A 23,688-nucleotide genomic window follows, 5' to 3' on the forward strand; every position below is an offset into this window, starting at 1 on the left:
AATCAGGATTCATTACATTAGACTGGCACTTTAACTGTCCCTTTGAAACCTATAACCTTTGGCAGCCTAATCCTCTATTCTAGGACCAGTCACAGCCACCACCCCTGCTTCTATGGATGGAAACTGGCGCTATGGCCATCTGGCCATAATTGAGTGACAGCAGCACAACACAAACCAGGAGGCCATAAGCAAGAAGACCAGTGGGTCTGGTTTAGGCCAATACAATACAAATAAATTAATTAAAAACATTATTCTATTTTCAGGTTAATTCACAAAAACAATTCATGCAACTTGGCCTTCAGTTGTTTTTTTTTTTGCAACTTTGAAACAAAACATCGTAGCAAGGTCACCCAAAAAAAATCGCAAAAAATGTGCTTCTTCCTTTCAAAAAAACAGAACGCAATGTCTTTAAGGTTTCACTAATATTTGGCATGAGGTCTTTCAGGCACAGCTGTCTCCGAGGGTGGAAAGTCCCCGCCAAGCCCCTCCCACGGCTGGTTCGCCTAGTCCTTCACAAGTCTGTAGATATGGTGCTGAGCCCCATGCTCACTGGCGGACACCTCGAACACATAAGCTATGCACAGCAAAGTCTCCTGAGTATCCCTGTGTGCCACGACCTACGAAAAGAAAGAGAAGAACTGGTTTCATGAGCAGATAAGGAATGCTTTTATGTCAATATAATGTACAAACATTTCAAATGGTGTTCATATACTATACAAACATTTCCAGGAGTGTTTACTTAAGAGCTGTTGTGAGTTTTCCCTTAGAGCTTGGCTTATATCATCAATTTTTACCGAGCAAAAGTCAGCTCTCAAGGTTTATGGGTATCACTCGACAACTGGCGCGTATCGAACTTTGAGGCACCTCTGAGACGCCATCTGCAGGAGGCGTGGCTATTCGTAGAAAATGTTATAATGATTACAGTTCTGGAATCTGGACAACCAATCAGAGTGCTCCAATTGTGTGCTACAACAGCCAGTATTTGCCAACCTAAGACTACCAGATGCCAGACTAGTGGCTGCAGTTTACTGATCCTCTTCCTAGTTTTGGGATTTTCTCCTGGTGACGAAGCGCTCTCCGCCCTCAGTGCCATGCTGAACTGGAGCATCCTGGCTAAAAGCAGAGAGCGCAGCTTGCTCCATCGAGAAGCCTGGTAGCATGGCTTGGTTTCCTCCAGAAGGAAAGGTGCACTGCAGGCAACAGTAATGCAGAAGGTGGCTGCAGAGGCTAGGAGCAGGACAGTGACCAGTAGGCAAGGCAGGGAGCCTCTTCACCCACAAAGTAGAAAGCCAACCCATTTTGTTTCTATTTTTGCTGATGACCACTGTGTGATACTTAATGAAAGGGGAGATTTGACCAACAGTTGCTATTTGGCTTGTTGCCATTCTCAACAGGGCAATAACAGCTGCTAATTTCTTACTTCCTCCCCATGAGACCTCACCTGCAGCAGAAGCCCATATTTGCATGAGTAGATAGTTAACAGCCCCTTTTGCCAAGGGTTACAGCCAGCATTACTTGATTGCGATAGATTATTTCACAAAAAGTATAAAAAACAGAAGAAAATGCTATCAATTGGATATTAGGCTAAAATGTATACAAGAAGGGCACGCGGGAAAAATAGATGATAAAAAGTCCTTTGGTGCTCAAATTACAATATTATTATAAGATAACAAGACAGCTTAAAGAGCCAGGTGATCTCTAAAATGCAAAATATGTTTATACTGAAACAAAAGTGCATATGATTCGTAAGTGGCTTATAACCCCTATGGGTTATCAAGAGTCAATTTTCTCCTGACATTCAAAATTATCAATACGATATGGTGCATTTCTGAGATTACTTAGAACTTTGCACTGGTTGGGCTTTTAAGTTGGTCTAGTGGAGTCGCTGTTGTCGGGGGTATGACTGGTACTCATGCATTGGTGTCCCAGGTATTAAAATAAATTCTTACTAAAAAATAATAGCATAATGCTGTTCCAGCTGATTGCAGATCCTAAATAAAGAGAGTCAATATATTGCTAGTGCTGATTCAAGTGGTGGGAGTTTACATGCTGTAAGCTTATTAACTAGAAACATGTGTAAAAGTCCTCGCTGGACTTGTGACCATTAGGTGTCTTAGTATCTAACCGGATAATGTATTTAGTCTCAAGCTGTCGAAACTTGCCTTCCCAGTTGCCCCCTCTTCTTGAACTAGGAATAGCATCAATCAAAAAGTATTTGAGATGGTCCAAATTATTCTCATGAGTCTCCCTAAAGTGGCGTGCCACAGGGAAAGTTGGATCCGAGTTTGTGATTGCTCTCATGTGTTGCAATATATATATATATATATATATATATATATATATATATATATATATATATATATATATATATATTACAATAATATTGTTTACTATAATACCCTTTTTATAAAGCATAGTTATTTTATTGTGTTGTATTAAGTTTTTATTTAATTAATTATGGTATTGTAAAAAGTATGTTTAAAATATAGTAAATATATTTTCTCAGGTAGGCGGGTATATGGGAGGACTGAAAGTGTTTTTTTCTCATTCTATAATAATTCATTTTAATGGTTCGAGTAGAACCACCTGATCACCTTAAAGAATTGTTCAAACAAGTGTGTGATTGTAAAAGAGAATGCATTCGACATGGTTTTAATTCGACTAAAATTCCTGAAAATAAAATGAGATTCATGAGGAAATAATTAATATTGGTTCACTGAGATGCTATAACATGAAAATATACTACAGTTAAAAAAAAAGTACTAAATAGTACGTATAACGTTGGGCAATCATAGAACAAAAACCAGGACATGGGGAGTGCAAGAACATTGTTAATTTAAATTAAGGTTTGTTTAGAACTATAACTAGAATTTGAAGCAAGACAGCAGGGCACAGCAAAAGGGCGGGACTTGGGGCATATCCCCTGTCCTGCCAAGCGTCACGCAACAGGTGTGACACTCACGCATTTCACTGCGGTGATCCGCATCACCGCACTGAAACACATTGTCACGCATTTTGCCACCACCTGCCAGGCACGCCACCAGCGGCGCCTGTGCCCGGGCTCTGCTGCTCGAGACGTGCTGCTTGCTGAGCCCGAGTTCGTAAATAGTTAACCGGTCTGCTCTCAGCCTCTCTTGAGTGGCTGCGAGCGCTACAATGTGTCTCTGCACTCAGCTGCTGCTGCTGTGATGCCCTGCTGTCAATCACTGGCGTGGCACCATGGGGGCCGCGATTATAATCCGGATGTGCCGGTGGTAGAGTGCCGTCACGTCCGGACTCGGAGGAAGTAGGCAGAAACGGCGGGGGAATGTGAGTGCACAGCACTCAGGCAGGAGACTCGACTCTCTGGGGCCCTCGGTCGAGCCTACTTTTATTTTTAGAGGCTGGTGTCATTTTGTGAGATTGTTCGCCTTTGACGCAAAGCTGAAGTAACGTTGCCTCTTAAAGCTTGCGTGTGAAAAAAGTTAATTGAAATTGTTGAAAGAATGGTTGTAGTCCAGTGAAACGGGTAGAATTGGCGATGTACCGAGGTGGTCTCTGTCACGTGCATGCTTGGTGTACGCACGGCAGGAGGTACACCATGTGTGAGTGACTTAAAGCAACTGAAACGTACTCTCTCATGCCCCCATGGCCGCCCACCGCGGCGCGGCAAAAGGGGGCATGAAAATGATCAGCTGCGGCAGGCGGGCAGCCGACTGCGCCCCGCAAAACACCAGGCTGCACCTCGACCAGTGGCAGCTGTGCCTGCGACAGCCAGCACTGCCAGGCCCACCAGGATTGAGCGGCCGCACCGCCGGAGGCGAGGAGAGTCAAGAGATCAGCATGAGTGTAATGGACCCTGGAAGAGAATAGCTGAGCCTCACGTCACTGCGCCAGTTACAGGAGATTGCAGTGGCCGTCGATGAACAGAACGATTAGAGGTGAGGTTGTTTTACAGTATGTCACCTATGAATGTCTTATGAACCTAACTTTAACGTTGTTGCTTATGAAAGGCCTAACTGCTGCCTTTGTTTGTACTGCTCTATTATGGGGCTCATCGGGCAGATTCTTTGGAATTTCTGAGGGCCTCAGGATCGGATGCCACAATGACGGCTCTGCACATCAAATACATCCTGTTGAGAGAGGGTATGAGGCGACAGCCAGAGTGACGGTTTTGGGGTTGCACTAAATATGCAGATGATTATGGCCTGCCAAATGACCGTGTCTTATTTGGCGGGTTGTTCGTGGTGTCCTGCATGAGGGTGAGTCAGGCAGAACACTCAGCAGCAGCAGACTCACCAAAGACAGCCATGGACTAAGGAGGCGGGTGCTGCGGTGGCACCCGCCCTAAACCTGCCACGCAGAGTCCACTGCAGGCTCATGGTTCCCATGCCCGCATTGCTAAACCTCCGCACCTCACTGTGTCTCTAGCCCCTTGCCATGGTAAAACAGCTGCAGATCCCAAGCTAGTCCTGCCGTGATTCTCGCCTCTCTGCATTTGAGTTAATGGAGACACCTCTGCAGGCGCAGTGTCTTGGGCCACATGGTGATTTTATAAGGCTTCCGGCAGACATACCAGAAGGGCATTGCCGGGCCCCGGGGAAAGCAGAGTCGCAGACTAGTCTTTCCCCGGGGTCTTTCGCGCAGGGGATAGGCCAGGTAGGGGAAGGGGAGGAGTTAGGGGGTGGGTACTTAAGCGCGGGGGAGGAAGGGATCTTCCTCTTTTCTGCGCCTGGCACCATCGGGAGGGAGCTCGAAAGGAGTTAGTTAGTACTTAGTTTGAGGCCTAGTGCTAATTTGGGGAGTATTTTTGCTTGGAGCTGTTCCACTGCAGCTGGGGATTTGAGCTTTTCCTGTTTGTTCTCTACTTGGGTAGGATGTCTGGTGTGTCTGCGGAACAGGTCCGTGAGGCCTTGTTGCTGCTTGCTAGGGCCGGCCGCGACGACCTTATTAGGCCTGGGGTCATGGATCAAGCCTGGGTAGGGGCCACCAGGGGCACGAGGGCTGCCTCGGCCGGGGTCCGGGCGGCGGTTTTCGCCTGTTTGGAGGATGAGTCGGACCAGGAGGGAGGGCCGGGGTGGGGAGGGGGGGAGGTGTGCCCAAGGACACAGCGCGGGGCGGGAAGCGCAGGACGACCTCCGCGCGGCCCTTCCCCCAGCTGGAATTTTTACCTGGGGCCTCGGGTGCGGCCGTGATGGCCGCGCCTTCCACGCTTCCACTCCGCGGGCCCCTGTCAGTGCCGGCCGGCGCCGTGCAGGGGGAGGGGCAGGCGGGCGATCCGGCCGGGCCCGCCATGGTCTTGGTGGAGTCGCCGGGTGGCGGTAGGGCCTCTGGACCTTTGGTCCGCCTGGAAGACGGCTCTGTGCGGGAGGGTGGGCCTGGGCTTGTGCTTCGGGGGCCGGGCGAGGTGTCGGGGGAGGTTCCTATTGATTTGTCTCGGGGTTCCAGGGCGGCCACCCCGGCCGCTGTGAGGCCGTTGGCGCCTGGGTTTTCGGCGGGCCGGAGCGCTTCGCCCGCTCTGGTCCCCATAGGCGGCCCGGGTTGGGTGCAGGGTTTTCAGCAGGTGGGGTTTTTTCCCCGGGGGAGTGATTTCTTTGGCTACTGCCCGCCCCCCCAACCGCCGATCTGGGGTTCCGTTTCCTGGGAAGAGAGGTCGCGTGGGGAGCGGATCCTGGAGCAAATACAGGAGGTTAGATGGTCTGAGGAGACGAGGGCGAGAGTGGGTGCAGTTTGGGGCCCTGAGATTGAGGGTCCCCCCACCTCTGAGGAGGAGAGGGAGGCAGAGAGGCAGGAGGAAGAGGCCAGGAGGGCCAGATTGAGGAAGTCAGGTCCGGCCGCCCACTCTACAGGGGGCGCGGCCGGGGCAGGGACGGCCAGCACGGCTTTGAGGCCCGATGGTGCCGGGGCCCCACCAGGTTCGAGCGACCTGGGGGGCGGGAGGGGTTCCAAGTCGGCGGCTGTCGACAGAACGAAGGGGGGCCTAGCGGGGCGCACCACGGCTCCGAGACGCAGGCCGGAAGAAGTAGGGCAGTCCGCGGCGGCTGTCCCTCCTCCGCGGGATCGGGCAACTTCAGCACGTGGCGCCACCGGAATGCGTGGCCGCGGATGTGTGCAGAAGGGTGTGGAGCGTGCTGTGAAAGATGTGGCCTGTGATGACATGAATCTGGAACCGGTGCTTGAGCTGGACTACAGTGCTGAAAGTGAAGAATTGGAAGAGGGGGAGGTGCGGGATGACCTGGAAGGCGTAGGCCGCGCAGCAGGCGACAACGACCTTGGTATGTTGCAGGTCGAGCCCAGGACGAGGAGGAAGACGGGTTCCATGGCGGTCCGTGGCAAGGAGTCTAGAGGAAGGCCCCGGGAGAGGACGGAGGCACTGACAGGTGAGGGTGCTTGGTGGGCGGCTTGGGATGACGCTCCTCGGGGTGGGGAGGGCCGTAAGCGCTCATGCAGGTCTGTGGGTGTGGGGGACGGGTCTGTGAGGGAGGGGGGGGCGCCTTCGGGCGGTCCACCTGAGGATGGTAAGAAGGTGGATGGTAAGTCGGTGACTTTGGGAGTACAGACGGAGAAAGGTGATGGCAAAGAAGAGAAAGGGGTGAAGGTCCCTAAGAAGCTGCCTTACATGGGGTTGGCGATGCCTTTGGGGTCGCATTTGTCGGAGAAAATGAGGGATAAGATATGGAAACACGAATTTGTGGATGTTTTTAAATTGCTGCATCGGGAGGTGCAGGCGAAGGAGGGCTCCAAGGAGGAGGAGTGGCAGTTGACGAGGCGGCCTAGGGTGCCTATAACTATGGAGAACTGGACGTCGGCCTTTTGATTTTTGCCAGTGTGTATTGCCAGAAGTATCTGGACCGGGCGATTGCGCTGTTCAAGTATATGGATATCATTCGCAAGGCCCAGATGCAGTTTGGCGGGTTTGCATGGTTGAGTTACGACGAGGAGTTCCGGGCCAGGGTTAGCGCCGATCCGGAGAAGAGTTGGGGGGAGGTAGACCAGGAGCTTTGGATGCAGTGGATGGCGTCATCGCACTCGTCGGCCTCTACTCACACGGCCAGCGGTTTGCCGGTTTTATATCGGTCTTTTCCGACGCGTCCCGCCCAGGGCGGGGCGGGGGGCGGAACAGTGCCCAACACCATTGTGTCCGGTCAGCCGTCCAAACCCGGAGGACCCGCTACGGGGGTGTGTTGGAGCTACAGTCGGGGTTTCTGCTCTCGGTACCCATGTAAATTCAAGCACGAGTGCTCGAAGTGCGGCGGGAAACACCCCCTTCCGCCTTCCGCAGTGCCTCTCACTCACCACCCCCTCCGAGCAGTGGCGGAACGCGAGAGGTCGGGGCCAGCCTGGCCCGAAGGGCGCCTACTCCGGTTAGGGTGGAGGCGATGGCCCCGTGGCTCGCACGCTATCCTGACCGGGAGGCCGCGGCGCGGCTCTTCTGGGGTTTCACTGAGGGCTTTAGGGTTGGCTACCAGGGTCCCAGGGAGCGTCGTTGGGCAGAGAACTTGAGGTCGGCAAAGGAATTGCCGGGGGTGGTGGCTGCGAAGTTGGACAAGGAAGTGGCGGAGGGGAGAGTGGCAGGCCCGTTTACTGACTGGCCTTTGCCGGATCTGATCGTTTCTCCTTTGGGGGTGGTGCCCAAGAAAGAGGAAGGGGAATTCAGGATGATTCACCACTTGTCGTGGCCGGAGGGGCGGTCTGTGAATGACTTCATTGCGGAGGAAGATTCGAGGGTGCTGTATGCGTCGGTGGACAATGCGGTTCGGATGGTACGGTTGTGTGGTCTCAGTACGGAGTTGGCGAAGTGTGACATCAAGTCGGCTTTCCGGCTCCTGCCGATTCACCCGGCTGATTTTGCGCTCTTGGGAATGCAGTTCGGGGGAGACATCTATGTGGATAAGGTCCTGCCCATGGGGTGTGCCATCTCCTGTGCGTTGTTTGAGCTTTTCAGTACCTTCCTGCAGTGGGTCATGGTGCGGGTGAGTGGGTGCCGTGAAGTCACCCACTACTTGGACGATTTCCTCTTCCTGGGCAGGGCGGGGTCAGGGGACTGCGGCAGGGCCCTGTCGCGTTTCCAGGCCTTGGCGGTGCAGTTTGGGGTCCCTTTAGCGCCCGAGAAGACGGCTGGTCCCAGCTGTTGCCTCACGTTTCTGGGGATCGAACTAGACTCGGTGAAGTGGTTGGCGCGCCTGCCTGCGTCCAAGGTGAAGGAGATTCTTGCATGTCTGGAGTGGGCTGTGGGGGAACGGCGGATCCCTTTGCGGGCGGTGCAGAAGCTTCTGGGTTTCCTTAACTTTGCGTGCAGGGTGGTGCGGGCAGGGCGGACGTTCTGCAGACGGCTCGGCATGGCCATGTCGGGGGCAGTGCTTCCGCATCACAGAGTGAGGGTTTCCCTGGGGGTGAGGGCAGATTTGAGGACTTGGATTACGTTCCTGCAGGATTTCAACGGGGTGCCTTTGGATTTTGATGAGGAGAGGACGGTCTGGCAATGCCAACTTTTCTCTGACGCGGCTGGGTCAGCAGGGTTTGGTGTTTTCTGGGATGGTCGGTGGTGTGCGGAGAGCTGGCCGGCCTCCTGGATCAAGCGGGGCAGGAGCATTGCCTTTTTGGAGTTCTTCCCGTTGCTGGTGGCCCTGGTGGTGTGGGGGGAGGACTTTCGGAACAGGACTGTGCTCTTTCACGTTGACAACATGACGGTGGTGGACCTTGTTAATAACCAGAGGGCGAGGGACCTGCGAGTGCTGCGGCTGTTGCGCAGATTCATGTTGGCGTGCCTGCAGTTGAATGTGGTTTTTCGGGCCAAGCATGTCCCTGGGGCGAATAATGACATTGCGGATGCTTTGTCTCATTCGCAGTGGCAGCGGTTTCGACACCTGGCGCGGACGCCTGCAAGACCGAGCTGCCGGCCGGCATCTGGGCCTTGGGGGAGTGAGGATGATTGGTCTGGTGGAGGGTTCGTTGGCTCCGTCCACGAGGAAGACTTATCGGCTGGCATGGTCTGACTTTAGTACTTTTATGGGCTGGACGGTGGATGGTGTCGTGAGTGAGGAGTCGGCTGTGCTGGAGGGTTTGAGGGGCTATGTGTTGTCCTGTATGGACCGGGGGCTGACTGCTGCTACGATCTCTGGGAAGCTGGCTGGAATTTCTTTTTACTGTGTTTTGTTTTTGGGTTTTGACCCCACCAAGGATGTGGTGCTGGCTCGCATGTTGCGAGGGTGGGGCCGGGAGAGGGGGGCCTGGGGGGGTCGTCTGCGGGAGGCGGTGACGTTTGATTTGTTGGTTCGGTTGGTTGGGGTGTTGCCGGAGTGCTGTTATGACCGTTTTGAGGTGGGTCTTTTTAGGCTGTGCATGGTGTGGATGTTCTTTGGGGCGTTTCGGGTGTCTGAACTGTTGGGCACGAGACGGGGGGCGGGAAGGTTGTTTGAGGATGTGCGTTTGGATGCGGGGCGTCTGGGTATTTGGCTGGGTCGCTCGAAGACGGATCAGGTCGGCAGGGGCAAGTGGGTGTGGTTGAATGAGTCCGGTGGGGTGGTTTGCCCGGTTCTGGAGTGGAGATCTTTCTGTGGGTCGACGGGGGCCCGGGTCGGTGAGATTTTCTGTCATGCCTCGGGTGCGAGAGTGTCGGCTGGCCAGTTGTTGGCGGTGTTGCGTATGGCGTTGGGGCGATTGGGAGTTGATGGAGCAGGTTTTGGTACCCATTCCTTTCGCATTGGGGCTGCGACGGTGGCGGCTCGCCTGGGTTGGTCCTGGGACAGGATCAAGGGGATTGGGCGTTGGAAGTCACGCTGTTGTGAGAGGTATGTGAGGAAGTAGTGGGGTCCCAGGCAGGTTGTTGGTTGCACTGTTTTGTTTGCCTGTTCTAACTTGTTTTTCTTCGTAGGTTGCGTGGGTGGCCCGGGCGGTAGGACGGTGACTTGGATCGTTGGGTACTCATTCGTGCACTGGGCTTCCAAATATGCTGACCAGCAGGTTTACGGCCGTAACCTGGGCTTGAAAGGACAATTGCACGAGGTGAAATGGTGGGGGAAGAGCGGAATGCGATGGGGGGCACTACTGCCCTGGCTCGCGAAGATGGTCCCACAGAGGGGATGCCCGGATTTGTTGATCATTCATTTGGGAGAGAACGACCTGGTGCAACTGTCTGGATTGGCATTGTTACAACTTATGCAAAGGGACTTGGAAGTGTTGAAGTCGAGGATGGCGGGGGCCTGCTTTGCCTGGACGGAGCTGGTCCCCAGGAAAGTATGGAGGGGAGCTATGAAACATGGGGCCATTGAGAAGGCCCGGAGGAAGCTGAACCGGGCGATGAGACTGTACTGTGCGGATAGGGACGTAAAGGTCATTTCACATCCTGGGATTCGTCTGGAGGAGCCTTTAGCTTTTAGGGAGGACGGTGTGCACCTGTCTCGGCTGGGTAATGCGTGGTACATGATGGAGTTGCGGGATGTGGTGAGCAAGTTGTGGAACGAGTCTATATGGTGTCGGCGGGAGTGACTGTGCGGTGACGGACGGACAGCCCTGGGGGGGTGGGGCAGTGAACCGCCCTACAGGGGGTCCACTGGTTGGCAGGATTCGAAGGGACAGGGGGTCAAGAGCGGGCATACCCATCCCTTGGGGGGGGAGTTAGCACAGGACGGACCGAAGTTTGACTGGAAGTTTGCAATGGCTGGGGGCCGGAAGACGGTGATTGACGGCCGAGAGAAGGGTGTTTGGTGCCACTAGGGCTCAGTGATGACGTGGGTGAATGAAACGAATGGGGGGGGAAGTGTGAGTGGGGGTTTGCTGTTTACTGTTATTTGATTTATTGTTATGTACAGATTCGCAGTTCTGGTCTAATAAATGGCCTTTTACGCTTACACTGCGTGGTCTGTTTATTGCGCGATGCCGGGCCCCGGGGAAAGCAGAGTCGCAGACTAGTCTTTCCCCGGGGTCTTTCGCGCAGGGGATAGGCCAGGTAGGGGAAGGGGAGGAGTTAGGGGGTGGGTACTTAAGCGCGGGGGAGGAAGGGATCTTCCTCTTTTCTGCGCCTGGCACCATCGGGAGGGAGCTCGAAAGGCCGCCCACCCACCCGGCAGTTAGAGGTGGTTTCTGGGTTGGTCGATAGCGTTGCCAGTTTAGGCCAGAGCTGCGGTAGGCAGGATTCGAAGGGACAGGGGGTCAAGAGCGGGCATACCCATCCCTTGGGGGGGGAGTTAGCACAGGACGGACCGAAGTTTGACTGGAAGTTTGCAATGGCTGGGGGCCGGAAGACGGTGATTGACGGCCGAGAGAAGGGTGTTTGGTGCCACTAGGGCTCAGTGATGACGTGGGTGAATGAAACGAATGGGGGGGGGGAGTGTGAGTGGGGGGTTTGCTGTTTACTGTTATTTGATTTATTGTTATGTACAGATTCGCAGTTCTGGTCTAATAAATGGCCTTTTACGCTTACACTGCGTGGTCTGTTTATTGCGCGATGTTCAGGCAACATTCTGATTATCACAATATCAAAATGCCTAAAATGCATTTGTTGTCTTGCCATGCAGTAAAACAGTTATTGGTTAAATCTAGCTAGCCCAGAAAAAAACGTTATATTTCCGTCAATGTATACAAAATATTTGTGAGCATAAAAACTCGAAACGTGTGACATAAACTAAGCAGTGTCATACTTTAGATGTCCGCCTGATGGCACTAGTACACCATTTTCATTTCCACTCGCACCATGAGCTGTGCTGTTGGGTAAAGTTGATAGCAGGACCAGACTCGCCATTCAATCGAAAAGAGATTTGAACTTGAAAAGGTCGCAGGACATTTTTATTAGAATTTCCTTTAATTTACTATGTCTTGTTTTTAACCAATCTAGCAGCAAAATCAGGAAGATTGCAGAAAAAAAACACAAGGGGCGAATCCTCCTCACCTGTAAAATGGTGAAGTTTTCCAGCACGCTGTTCATCATGTACTTCTCGGGAAGGTGTTTGAGTTTGTGTATGAAGTTGATCATGTATTCACAGAGCGGGGAGCGGTGGATTCGGTACAGGTAGCGGCCGTTCTCGTAACGCGCATGCTCAGTCTGGGGGGGAGAGAAAGACAACCAATGAACACAGGGAGAGGTCAGATTAAATCATCCCACAAACAAAAGGCGGCAACTTGTGCTCTTCAATATTTCGACAAAACTATACTTGGACTTGCAGGAAAAAGGTCAGAAACAGAGAATAGGAGGCAGAAAAATTGCGAGTAAAGTGACACTTCCCTCATTGAACGGAAGAGTTTAATAGACGGCTTCAGATTTGCCAAATAACTGATGTTTACCAGTCCCTGACTTGTTCTAATTACACCACTTTTAAGTTTCTGAATGCCGAACCATAGAGAGCAATTTCACAAAATCATTTATGAGTATGGGGGAGTGGTACTACTGGAGTACTCTTTTTAAGTACTCTTACATGTGTTTGTCAACTGGCCCCGAAACATCCAGCCCTCTAATGGTAAAAGTGCAGACAGCTTGCAGTCTTTTCTGTTTGCACTAATTGTCAGGGGCGGCTGGTGACATTTGAAAGTGTTGGGCGTAAACTAATTTGCATATTGCACCGCAGCGAGCGAGCGAGCCCGAACCACCTTGCATCCATCCATACATCATTCATGCATCCACCCATCCATCCACCCATCCATCCTGCATCCATCATTAATTCATGCACACATCCATCTATCCACCCATCCATCCTGCATCCATCCTGCACCCATCATGCATTCATGCATCCATCCATCCATCCACCCATCCATCCACCTATCCATCATCCATTCTGCATCCATTCATCCATCCATTCTGCATCCATCATTCATTCATGCATCCACCCATCCATCCACCCACCCATCCATCCTGCATCCATCATTCATTCATGCATCCACCTATCCATCCAGCCATCCATCCTGCATCCATCATTCATTCATGCATCCACCCATCCACCCATCATTCAGCCTGCATCCATTCATGCATCCACCCACCCATCATCCATACTGCATCCATTCATCCATCCATCCTGCATCCATCATTAATTCATGCATCCACCCATCCATATATCCACCCACCCATCCATCCTGCATCCATCATTCATTCATGCATCCACCCATCCATCCAGCCATCCATCCTGCATCCATCATTCATTCATGCATCCACCCATCATTCAGCCTGCATTCATTCATGCATCCACCCATCCACCCACCCATCATCCATCCTGCATCCATCCATCATTCATGTATTTTTATGACCATATAACTTGCACACAGCGGGAAAGTCGGGTGTCTCCCGGTTTCCCGGCCGGCGCGATTTTTAAAAATATTTGTATTGGGCTTTTAGTGACGACGCGGTAGGTCCATGGGGCTTAGTGGGGCTACAGACCTACGCCCCAATGGACGCACCGCGCCTGCTAATTGTACATGAAAGCTCTATTTGAGATGATTTAGGGGCAATGCACAAGGACAAGTAAATACATTCCTGATTTAACCCTCAGTCTTAATGACTGCAGTAAGGTTATGATACAAGGAAATATTTTAAACCTTGAGCTTCTTGAATCCTGCTTCATTTCTCTTAGAATAAACCTTGCAAACAATTTGGCACCACTCTTCAAGTGGAACTTCTTCCCAGGATGCCCCTTCTGCGGACTTCGGGCAACTTTTAAAGTTTATCTGAATCGAGACATCTGCCAAAAAGCAAAGAGTGCCCCATCTGTCCTGTTCAGAGTGCCCAGAGGTCTTATAATCCTAAATAGGGTTGACGGGACATCCGTCACATTTCTGTGGATATGCTGCATATGCCAGATTCTAACAAAGGACTTTACACTACTCCTTGATTAAAACAATACCCCTGTTGTCCCACCCCTGATTCTAGCTGAAGACAGGCACCCAAGCTGGGGCGGCTCCTCCACGTGGGCGTCAGAGCATCGCCCCACTGCTTTCTCGCAGTGAGAAGCAGAAATGTAAAATGGTATAAATACAATTTTACGTTTCTGCTTCTCGCACTGCAAGAATACAGAAGAAGGGTATGCCTGGTTGAGGGGTGGGGGGCGGGTTGGCGGGAGTGGCTAACCTAATCTTATCGGCGCTGATTGTTTGGTCGGCCCCATTGCACTGTCCGTTTTTGCAGCTGTGCAGCCTGCATGAAGAAAACGGCCTCCCCGTAGACTCCTGTAAGGATGGCGTCCTAGCCAATTACAACGCTGCCATTGCAGCGTTGTGATTGCCTTAGTGGAGGAGAGGGAGGCTGCCTGTTTCTGCTTTCTGTGATCACTGAGCAGGAGACGCAACGCAAGATTCCAGACCGGAGGCAAGTCTTTTTAAAAAATTAAATTAACATCCCCTCCCCCACGCAACTCCCCGCACCCTCCACCTGCGAGTCATGCCGACCGCAACTACACCCAAATTGTCTGCTCTTTGGCCGTAAGCGCCATCTTGCCAAACCCAGAAACCCCAGATCAATCAACCTCTTCTGAACTTTAGCTTCCATCTTCCTAAAAATTTACATAATTTGTCTTTCCTCTGCTTAACTCAGATATCCCAGATGTCCTCCTCTGAATTCTAACACCCACCGACACCCAAGTAATCCCTCATCTGGATGCAAGCTGCATGTTGCCTAACAGAGATATCCCCTGTGGACCTCCTCTTAACCAGCTTCACTAGCCCAACACTCACACTCCACATCCTCAGAGTGTAGCACCCATTGAACACAATCATCCCTGGACCAATGGTTTAAGTCTCTTTGACAACATTGAGCTTTAAGTCTCTTTGACAACTGAAAGAGGTTGTTAGATGGAACTGAATTTGTGTCTCAAAGTTGCAGTCACTTAATCTCCCAACCTGGACCAATAACTGGACCATTACCACGCCTATATGACAGCTCGACCACTCATTAAACTTTTCTAGGCCAAATAAATAATTCGATCATAAATCCTACAATTTCTTGTACTACTGTACTTACTCCCTCCAATTTTGAAATATATTAAACAAAATTACTGATATTAGATTTTTTTTCGGCTGCACCAGATAATTGATCCTTAAACTTTTAAAGGTCTTATACCTGTCATACTAATGATAACTCACAATTATGGCGTCTCATAAAATAGACACCAAGACTCCAATTATCACCGCAAGCACCAAACCAAATACCACATAAACAGATGGAGAATGAATTCAAGTATCATTCAATCAATCAATCAATCAATCAAGGCATTTATAGAGCGCACTACTCACCCGGAGGGTCTCAAGGCACTGGGGGGGGGGGGTGCCGCTCCTGCTCGAACAGCCAGGTCTTGAGTTTCTTCCTGAAGGAGAGGTGGTCTTGGGTCAGGCGAAGGTCGGGAGGGAGGGTGTTCCAGGTCTTGGCGGCCAGGTAGGAGAAGGACCTTCCTCCTGTTGTCGCTCTTCGGATGCGGGGGACGGCGGCGATGGCGTGGTTGGTCGATCGGAGGTGGCGTTTGGGAGCGTAGAAGTTGAGGCGGTTGTTGAGGTAGCTCGGGCCTTGGTCGTGTAGGGCTTAGTGTGCGTGGGTGAGGAGACGGAAGGTGATTCTCTTGTTGACGGGGAGCCAGTGCAGGTCTCTCAGATGTCCGGAGATGTGGCTGCGTCGGGGGATGTCGAGGATGAGTCTGGCTGAGGCGTTCTGGATCCGCTGGAGTCTCTTCTGGAGCTTGGCGGTGGTTCCGGCGTAGAGGGCGTTGCCGTAGTCCAGTCGACTGGTGACGAGGGCCTGGGTGACCGTCTTCCTGGTCTCGGTGGGGATCCACCGGATGATCTTCCGTAGCATGCACAGGATGTTAAAACAGGACGCAGAGACGGCGTTGACTTGTCTTGTCATGTAGAGGGAGGAGTCCAGGATGAAGCCCAGGTTGCGTGCGTGGTCTGTCGGTTTGGGTGCGGTGCCCAGGGCGGGGGGCCACCAGGAGTCGTCCCAGGCGGAGGGCGAGGAGCCCAGGATGAGGACTTCCGTCTTGTCTGAGTTCAGTTTCAGGCGGCTGGTCGTCATCCACTCGGCTACGTCTTTCATCCCTTCGTGGAGGTTGTTTCTGGCGGCGGCGGGGTCGTTGGTCAGGGAGAGGATCAGCTGGATGTCGTCGGCGTAGGAGATGATGTTGAGGTTGGGTTGGCGTGCGATGGCCGCAAGGGGGCTCATGTAGACGTTGAAGAGGGTGGGGCTGAGCGAGGAGCCCTGAGGAACGCCGCAGATGACTTCCGTGGCTGCAGATCTGAACGGTGGTAGGCGGACTCTCTGTGTCCTTCCAGCGAGGAAGGAGATGATCCACTCCAGTGCCTTCTCCTGGATTTCGATGTTGCTGAGGCGCTGCACTAGGGTGCGGTGGCAGACAGTGTCGAACGCCGCGGAGAGGTCTAGGAGGATGAGGGCCGCTGTTTCACCGTTGTCCAGCAGGGCTCGGATGTCATCGGTGGCAGCGATGAGGGCGGTCTCGGTGCTGTGGTTGTCTCGGAAGCCAGACTGTGAGGGGTCGAGGGATCCATTCGTCTCGAGGAAGGCGGCCAGCTGCTTGTTGACGGTCTTCTCAATGACTTTGGCTGGGAACGGGAGGAGCGAGATGGGGCGGTAATTCTTGAGTTCGGTGGGGTCCGCTGTTGGTTTCTTTAGTAGAGCACTGAGTTTGGCGTGCTTCCAGCTCTCAGGGAAGGTGGCGGTGTCGAAGGAGGTGTTGATGATGTCCCGCAGGTGGGGTGCGATGACAGCGTCGGCCTTGTTGAAGACGTGGTGGGGGCAGGGGTCGGTCGGAGATCCGGAGTGGATAGAGTTCATCGTGCAGATGGTGTCTTCTGTGTTGATCTGGGTCCAGGCGCTGAGGGTGGTGGTGGGGGGCGTTGGTGCGGTCGTTGGGAGCGTTGTTTGTGGGCTGAAGCTGTTGTGTATGTCAGCGATCTTGTTGTGGAAGTAGGAGGCGAGGGAGTTGCAGAGGTCTTGCGACGGGGTGATGTCGTTGTTTCTGGCGTTGGGGTTGGAGAGCTCTTTCACGATGTTGAAAAGTTCCTTGCAGTTGTGTGCGTTGTTGTCCAGCCGGTCCTTGAATGCTGTTTTCTTGGTGGCGTGGATAATTCATCTGTACCTTTGACAAACTCAATGAGTTTTAAGATCCTTTCTCCCAAACACTTGTCCGTGCCATGACTGTAAAAAGTCTCTCTCACTTGACTGCACAATATGCACTGAACTCTTTGAGCATAAGAGATATGGCAGGAAAACCTGTGCTAGCCATGATGAGACACACAATCACTCCACACATACATAAACCATGTCTTAAGCATCCAAGGCAAATTAAAATATCATACTTAATCCATAAGAAAACCCCAAAACGTCACTCATGAAAGAGAATGCTAAAGGAAAAGTATGCTTTGGCTTCCCCCAATGTAGATAAGCAATTGTCCAAAAACTGCTGACTGTGTTATTGGAAGTATAGTACTCTGACACCTCGGAACCACATATGGACTTACACATTTCCCTGAAAATTAGACAATAAAAATTGGCAAAATGGGAAACGTTGGTGGTAGGGTCACTTACTCCAAAAAGTTTAAGACTACATATAATACACAAGATTCTGTAATCCCTGTATAAAAACCTGTGTCTTATTTCTTAGACGACTTGTGATACACCCAGTTACCTATTATAAAGAAATGATATCAGAACTCAACTGTAATAATTTATTGCAGTTGAATTCTGACGTCATAATGCCTGCTGCCAGCAGCCATGAGGAATGGCAGGTAAGGTCACGGAGTGTATTTGAAGCAGCTGTTAAAGAACAAAAACAAAATGTTGCCTTTCTTTCCTCTATGTTTCTAGCTGTACAGTGACTAGCAGAAAGGCGATATTTATTGCAACATGTATACTTTTTGTACTCCTTTGGTAATTATAGAAATGTTAGAATCTTTCTGTATTTTTTGTAACTGAGTTGATTCTAATATCTTTTTGCAACAAATATCTAACAGCTTGGTTGATGTGTTAAATTTTGAACCAGAGATTCTATTTTCACTCTCAATTTTTACAAACAGGCTCTGTCTTTCATATGAAAGAGCTACACACAAAGGATTTCAGTGGTTTGTGGGAAAGGTGATGGTGTGACCATGTATTACAGGGAATAAGATACCCCCCAGATGAAACAAAATAATGATTTTGCACATCACCTTAGTGTTCCATAACCTTATAAAGGAACTCAGCCATTCGGCCTCCTTCCTCTATATGATCATAGAACTCCTCGATGACTTGTAATATCATTATAACGTACAACAGTGCATACTTTATCCCATATCTACCATCCACCTGTGACAGGGTACGTTTCATGGATGAACGCCTAGAGAACATGACAGACCAACTCCCTAGGAAAACATCTTTCTGGGAGATTCCACCCCTTGGGGCTTTTGCATTGACCAGGTGACACAGCCAATATTATTAAATATAATTTATATTGTTAATGTTTATATTAACATACAGTAAATTCAAGTTAGGGAAGGTATGGAATATGGGAGTAAAAAGGAGCAGATTTAGGATGTGAAAGAGGGAAAATGAATGTAGGAGAAAAAATAGCAACATAATATAATTGAACATAACACATTCAACATAATAAAGTGAACACATAACCTGAACTGAAGTGTTACATCTAGTAAGCATTATTGGAATTTTGGCTTTGAATGTATGATGTCACTTGTTGTGAACCCCCTTCCTATATGTTAAAGTATTATTGTTTTCTTCACATGACTGTATCCGCAGCATACGCCTTACAAAAACGAAGGAACTGCCTTTTAAAAGGATGTAAACGCCTTCGTTATATTTGTTGACTTATTTTGTCCTCGAGCACTAAACTTGTAAGCTGGCCCCACACCCTACATATTAACTCTGCAACAATCTGTGAACCTGTTTTTTATATGCATCTCATGAGTATACTAAATTATAAACGGTATTCATTTGAGGGGCTCTGAATGCGCTCCTGGGCCCCCCTCCTTTAATATTAAAGTTCGAAAAAAGTAGAAATATTAAAATTAATCCTTTGTGCTGAACTGCCAATCACATTTGCTTTTCGGAAATCCTCTGACCACGTTGTAATCCGTTTGGGTCTGTAAGTCTCCTGTTGCTCTAGCTTCAAGAATTCCTGTGGAACAGCAACGTGCTCAATGCAAATGCAAGTCATTTGTTCTTCCTCCAGAGAAAATGATCACCAGGATTTATATAAAGCCATACATGATAACCTCGAAATATGACAACTGAGTAACTTGACAAACTTATACCACCGTGTACTGATGTGTAAGTCATCTCTATAGAACGGAGAGCCAAAAGAACACAAAACGTCGATTATTTTTTGGGCTTTCGAGTTCCCAACCGCAACTACTTGAGCACTTGTTTTGTACTGCCTACTGTCCACCAGAGGGCGCACACTGTCCATGTTTGCCACTTCAGCATTCCTGACAGTCGATGTCCATTAAAGGGTGTTGGAGGAAAATAAATCGATAAAAGGGAGAGGAAAGCAGAAAGAGATAACATCAAAAAAGAGGGACTGAGACAGGAATAAACTAATGTACATATCCTTCCACATTCTGTAAAATGATCCAACATCCAGTAGAATTACGTACACACTCTAGAAACTAAAAAAATGTGTGTGAGAAGAACGGGGTGTTCATTTCACAGCATGGATGAATACATGGTAAAAACATTCAGACATGGGTTCTTCTGCCTTTGTTCTGATAGACTGCCTTTCTGTATGGTACTGTACACATCAATACAACAGGTTTCAGTCATGGTATTGTATTTTTGTGTCTTCAAGATAATCTCTGGGAAGTAAAATGCCTGTGGTGGAGGGCACAATGTTCACCTACTAACATATAGAGATCAGTTGCAGTTGGAAAAATGTTCTCCTGAGTCACTTTGTTGCTGTGTTTCTACGCTTAGCTGTAAAGTTATGTGAATTTGTAAAAGTGCACTATCACCCTAAGTCGTCACTTTTATGATCAACAAGACGTGGTTCTACACGACAAAGTGGTGGCAAACATTTTTCAACAATGTGGTTATCCAACCATCGATCTCCTTGCGGACGAGTCAAACAAAAAATGCCACAGCTTTGCGTCAAGGTTTTACTGACCACCATTGGTAGTGAACCTTTGTTTACGCTTTTCCTCCTCTTCCTCTCATTCCGAAGGTCATAACCAAACTCACACGCTCCAGGACGAGGATGATTCTAATAGCACCAGACTGGCCATGGTTTTGGTGGTACCCGGACCTTCTTCATCTCTCGGAGTGTCCACACAGTAGGCTTCTGTGCAGACTGGACCTTCTGTCCAAGATGAACGGGAGAATCCATCATCCCACCCTTCCCTCATTGAACTTAGCAGCATGGCTCCTGAGGTCCTCCAGTACGGCCACCTAAGTCTTCCTCAGGACTTCATTAACATTTTGAGAGAGTCCAGAAGACCTTCTACAAGACATTACTATTCTTTTAAATGGAAAAAGTTTTATTTGTGGTGTAAACATAATGGTTTCCAACCTACCAAGGGGCAACAGGAGGTAATTTTGCCCTACCTCCTACAGTTAGCCAAGTTGGGTCTAAAATTTGCATATATAAAGGTACACCTGGCTGCAATTACGGCGTACAGAAAGTCTCCAAATCACCCTTCTTTCTTCCAGCTCCAGGTGGTAAAGGATTTCCTTCAGTGTTTAAATAAAGTTTTCCCCCTGTCCGGCCTACACGTCTCTGGAAGTTGAACCTGGTTCTTTCTAAGCGTATGGGTCCCCACTTTTAGCCTATTCACAAAGCGACCCTTCACCACCTTACATGGAAAGCGGCCTTTTTGGTGGCAATTACTTCAGCTCGTAGAATGAGCAAGATTCAGGCGCTCTGTTCCAAGGAACCATACACGGTTTTTCATCACAACAGAGTGGTTTTAAGAACCCAACCCTCCTTCCTTCCGAAGGTGGTGTCGGATTTTCAAATCAATCAGAGCATTTCACTACCTTCTTTCTTTCCCAATTCCTCCATGCCAGCTGAAATGTCTCTCTGTACCCTAGACTTTGAAAGACTTCTAAAATTCGACTTAGATAAGTCTCAGACTATTAGGAAGTCTGATCAGTTATTTTTAAACTATGGTTCCATCAGAACAGGTTTCCCAGCCTCCAAGTGTTTCATTTCCAAATGGATAGTGTCCTGCATCAAGCTGGCTTACCAATTGGCAAATAAACCTCTTCTGGCTTCTCCCAAAGCGCATTCCACTAGGGGCAAGGCAGCTACAATAGCTTTTCTGCACAATGTTGCAATGGCTGAGATCTGCAAGGCAGGCACTTGGAAATCGGTACATACTTTCACAAGACACTATTGTCTCGACTCTGATTCCAGAACAGATACTCAAGTAGGCCAAGCCTCCTTGAGAAATTTATTTCTATCCTAAAGTCATTTGAAGTGATTTTTTGATGTTACTGTCATTTTTGGTTTTCATTTGCCCGCAGGAACAGGGGATGAGCTTGCTATTCAATTCACGTGCTTATGACTACTGATGAGGATCTCCTGGAAGAGAAGGATATGCTACTTACCTGTAAGCCTAGTTCTCTTCCAGTGGGTATCCTCATCAAAGTCATAAGCAACCCACCCACCTCCCCAGGCAAATGAAGCAAAATGTTGTCATCTCATTGTATCCTGACTTCCGGGTCTCTGCAAAGAACAACTGACCTAACTGTCACCCCTGAGGCATGATGGGAAGGTAGGGGTCATGGCTGCCTTAAAGGCACGGTGCCAGTGTTTTTTTTATGTTCTACATTTGCTTTAATTTCTATGCTGTTGAAGTTCCAATGCAGCCTATGGGATAACAATGCCTGCCTCTTTGCAGGACTACTTTTCTGCTACTCAATAAAGGCAGTTCAAGTGTCTCTTGTCCCTCCTGGTTTGTTTGTGTATGTGCAAAGACAAGGTCTCACAGCATTGCTTAGCCTTTTATGTGTTTGGTTTTCTGGGAGGCTGCATTGATTGTTTTTAAACATTATTATATGTATATGTATAGAGCTGTATATATGTTTTCATATATACTTTTTTTTTAGATACTTTCCGGGGTTCCGCACGTGGACAGGAATATTTAAGTGCTTATGACTCTGATGAGGATACCCCTGGAAGAGAACTAGTATTACAGCTAAGTACCTTATCCTTATCACCTGTGGGGGTACCCAGTCGGTTTCTGCTACTGGGTGGAATCAAACAAACAGACAGGTCTTCAGGTCTTTCTGAATTTCTGCAGGGATGGGGAGGTCCGGAGGTGGAGGGGAAGACCGTTCCAGGTCTTAGTGGCTAGATAGGAGAAAGAATGTCCGCCGCTCGTGCTTCGGTGGGTGGGGGAGGTTTGGGCAAGGGAGAGGGAGGGGGAGCACAGGCGTCAGTGAAATCTTTTACGATGGCAAAGATCATCTTAAGTCTCCTGGAGATGGTGTTGCTGTGGTTAGAGAGCTTAGCGTGCTTGGTGTTATGCATCTGTTGGCGGTAGCATCATAGGTAGACACAAAAGTTCATTTGTCCATGGTGTCTTGGGTCATTCTCCATTTGCGCTGCAGTTGCTTACAGTGATGCTTCATCATCCTGAGTTCCTCTTTCTGCAAGCTGGCATGCGGTCGGGTTCTTGAAGTGTTTTGGTGCGTAAGGGAAGCCAGTGTGTTGGTGTAGGGGGTGATCCATCTGTTGAAGTTTTGAATAGTTTCTGGCCAGTCTGCGGGTGAGCTTGGGCTGATGTGTTGAAGGATGGTGATCCAATCCTCCTCCATTTTATCCGGTTCTAGTGGGCAAGTGCGATGGCGATTAGTCTATGGTGGAGTGGGACTAGCACACTGAATCTAACAAGGGTATGGGTTGTCCAGTTGATCAACGATGGCTTGTAGATGGCGTTGTTACCATAGGAAGTGAAAATCTGGTCAAGGAGAGGTCCAGCGGGGAAAGTGAGTTCAGCTACGTGCTGGGTGAAGCCCAGGTTTCTGAGGTTTTCTAGAAGAACTGTGGAGTTCAGATTGGTACGGTCATCCAGGTGACAGTTCAGGTCTCCAAGGATTATGAAAGTGTTAGAGTTGAGGGTGAGGGGTGCAAGGAAGTTCATGATGTAGCTGGCAAAGTTGGTGCGAGGAGCTCATGGTTTGAATATAAGGGTTCCACTCAGGGTGAAGTTTGTTGTGATGTGAACTTAAAACATAAGGTGTTCCATGTAGAAGGTGAGTGTGTCTGTGGAGGTGGTGCAGCTGATGGTGTCCTTAACTACAGTAGTCTCCCTTTCTCTGGACTTTCGCTGACAGTATTGCCTGTGATCATGTAGCAATGACCGACGCCGAGGCTGGGTGCAGCCAGGTGTCCATCTGGAATAGCAGGTCCAGGACATGGTTGTGTATCAGGTTCCAGATCTCTGTATTCTGTAGTGTGTTTGGCGATTGAAAAAGTGTTGAGGATTATGCATGAGAGTATAGAGTGATGTGTAATTTATGCCTGATCTACATGAGTGGGGGGCAGTGGGGTGCTATCGCTGCAGAAGTGGTGAGTAGTGGGTGTGAGAGGGAGCATGAGAACTTGCAGGAGAATGCTCCTGCTTTTTGGTGTGCTGCGGTGGTAGCACAGAGAGCAGCAGCTGGGGTCGAGCCATGGAGGTTCTTTGCTGGGTAGTGGGCATCTGTACTGCTGCTGCCATTAGGTAGGTCCTGGGAGTAGGGAGGAAAGATAGGTTGGTGGGCAGGATTGTGACGGGGGTTGGAAGCAGGAG

General features: G+C 49.8%; 1 protein-coding gene across 1 annotated transcript in view; it reads right to left on the bottom strand.

The window, feature by feature from the left end:
• Positions 1-228: 228 nt before the first annotated feature.
• The window catches only part of TEAD4 (TEA domain transcription factor 4), a 516,557-nt gene continuing 493,097 nt past the window's right edge, over positions 229-23,688 (bottom strand). The window contains exons 10-11 of the mRNA XM_086952464.1: positions 11,867-12,019; positions 229-617 (exon numbers count right to left, since the gene is read on the bottom strand). Of these exons, the coding sequence (XP_086808590.1) occupies positions 504-617; positions 11,867-12,019 (267 nt within the window). The 3' untranslated portion in view covers positions 229-503. The remainder of the gene's footprint in view (positions 618-11,866; positions 12,020-23,688) is intronic.

This window comes from Lissotriton vulgaris, chromosome 1_2 (genome assembly GCF_964263255.1).
Source record: "Lissotriton vulgaris chromosome 1_2, aLisVul1.2, whole genome shotgun sequence".
NCBI classification, from domain to species: Eukaryota; Metazoa; Chordata; class Amphibia; order Caudata; family Salamandridae; genus Lissotriton; species Lissotriton vulgaris.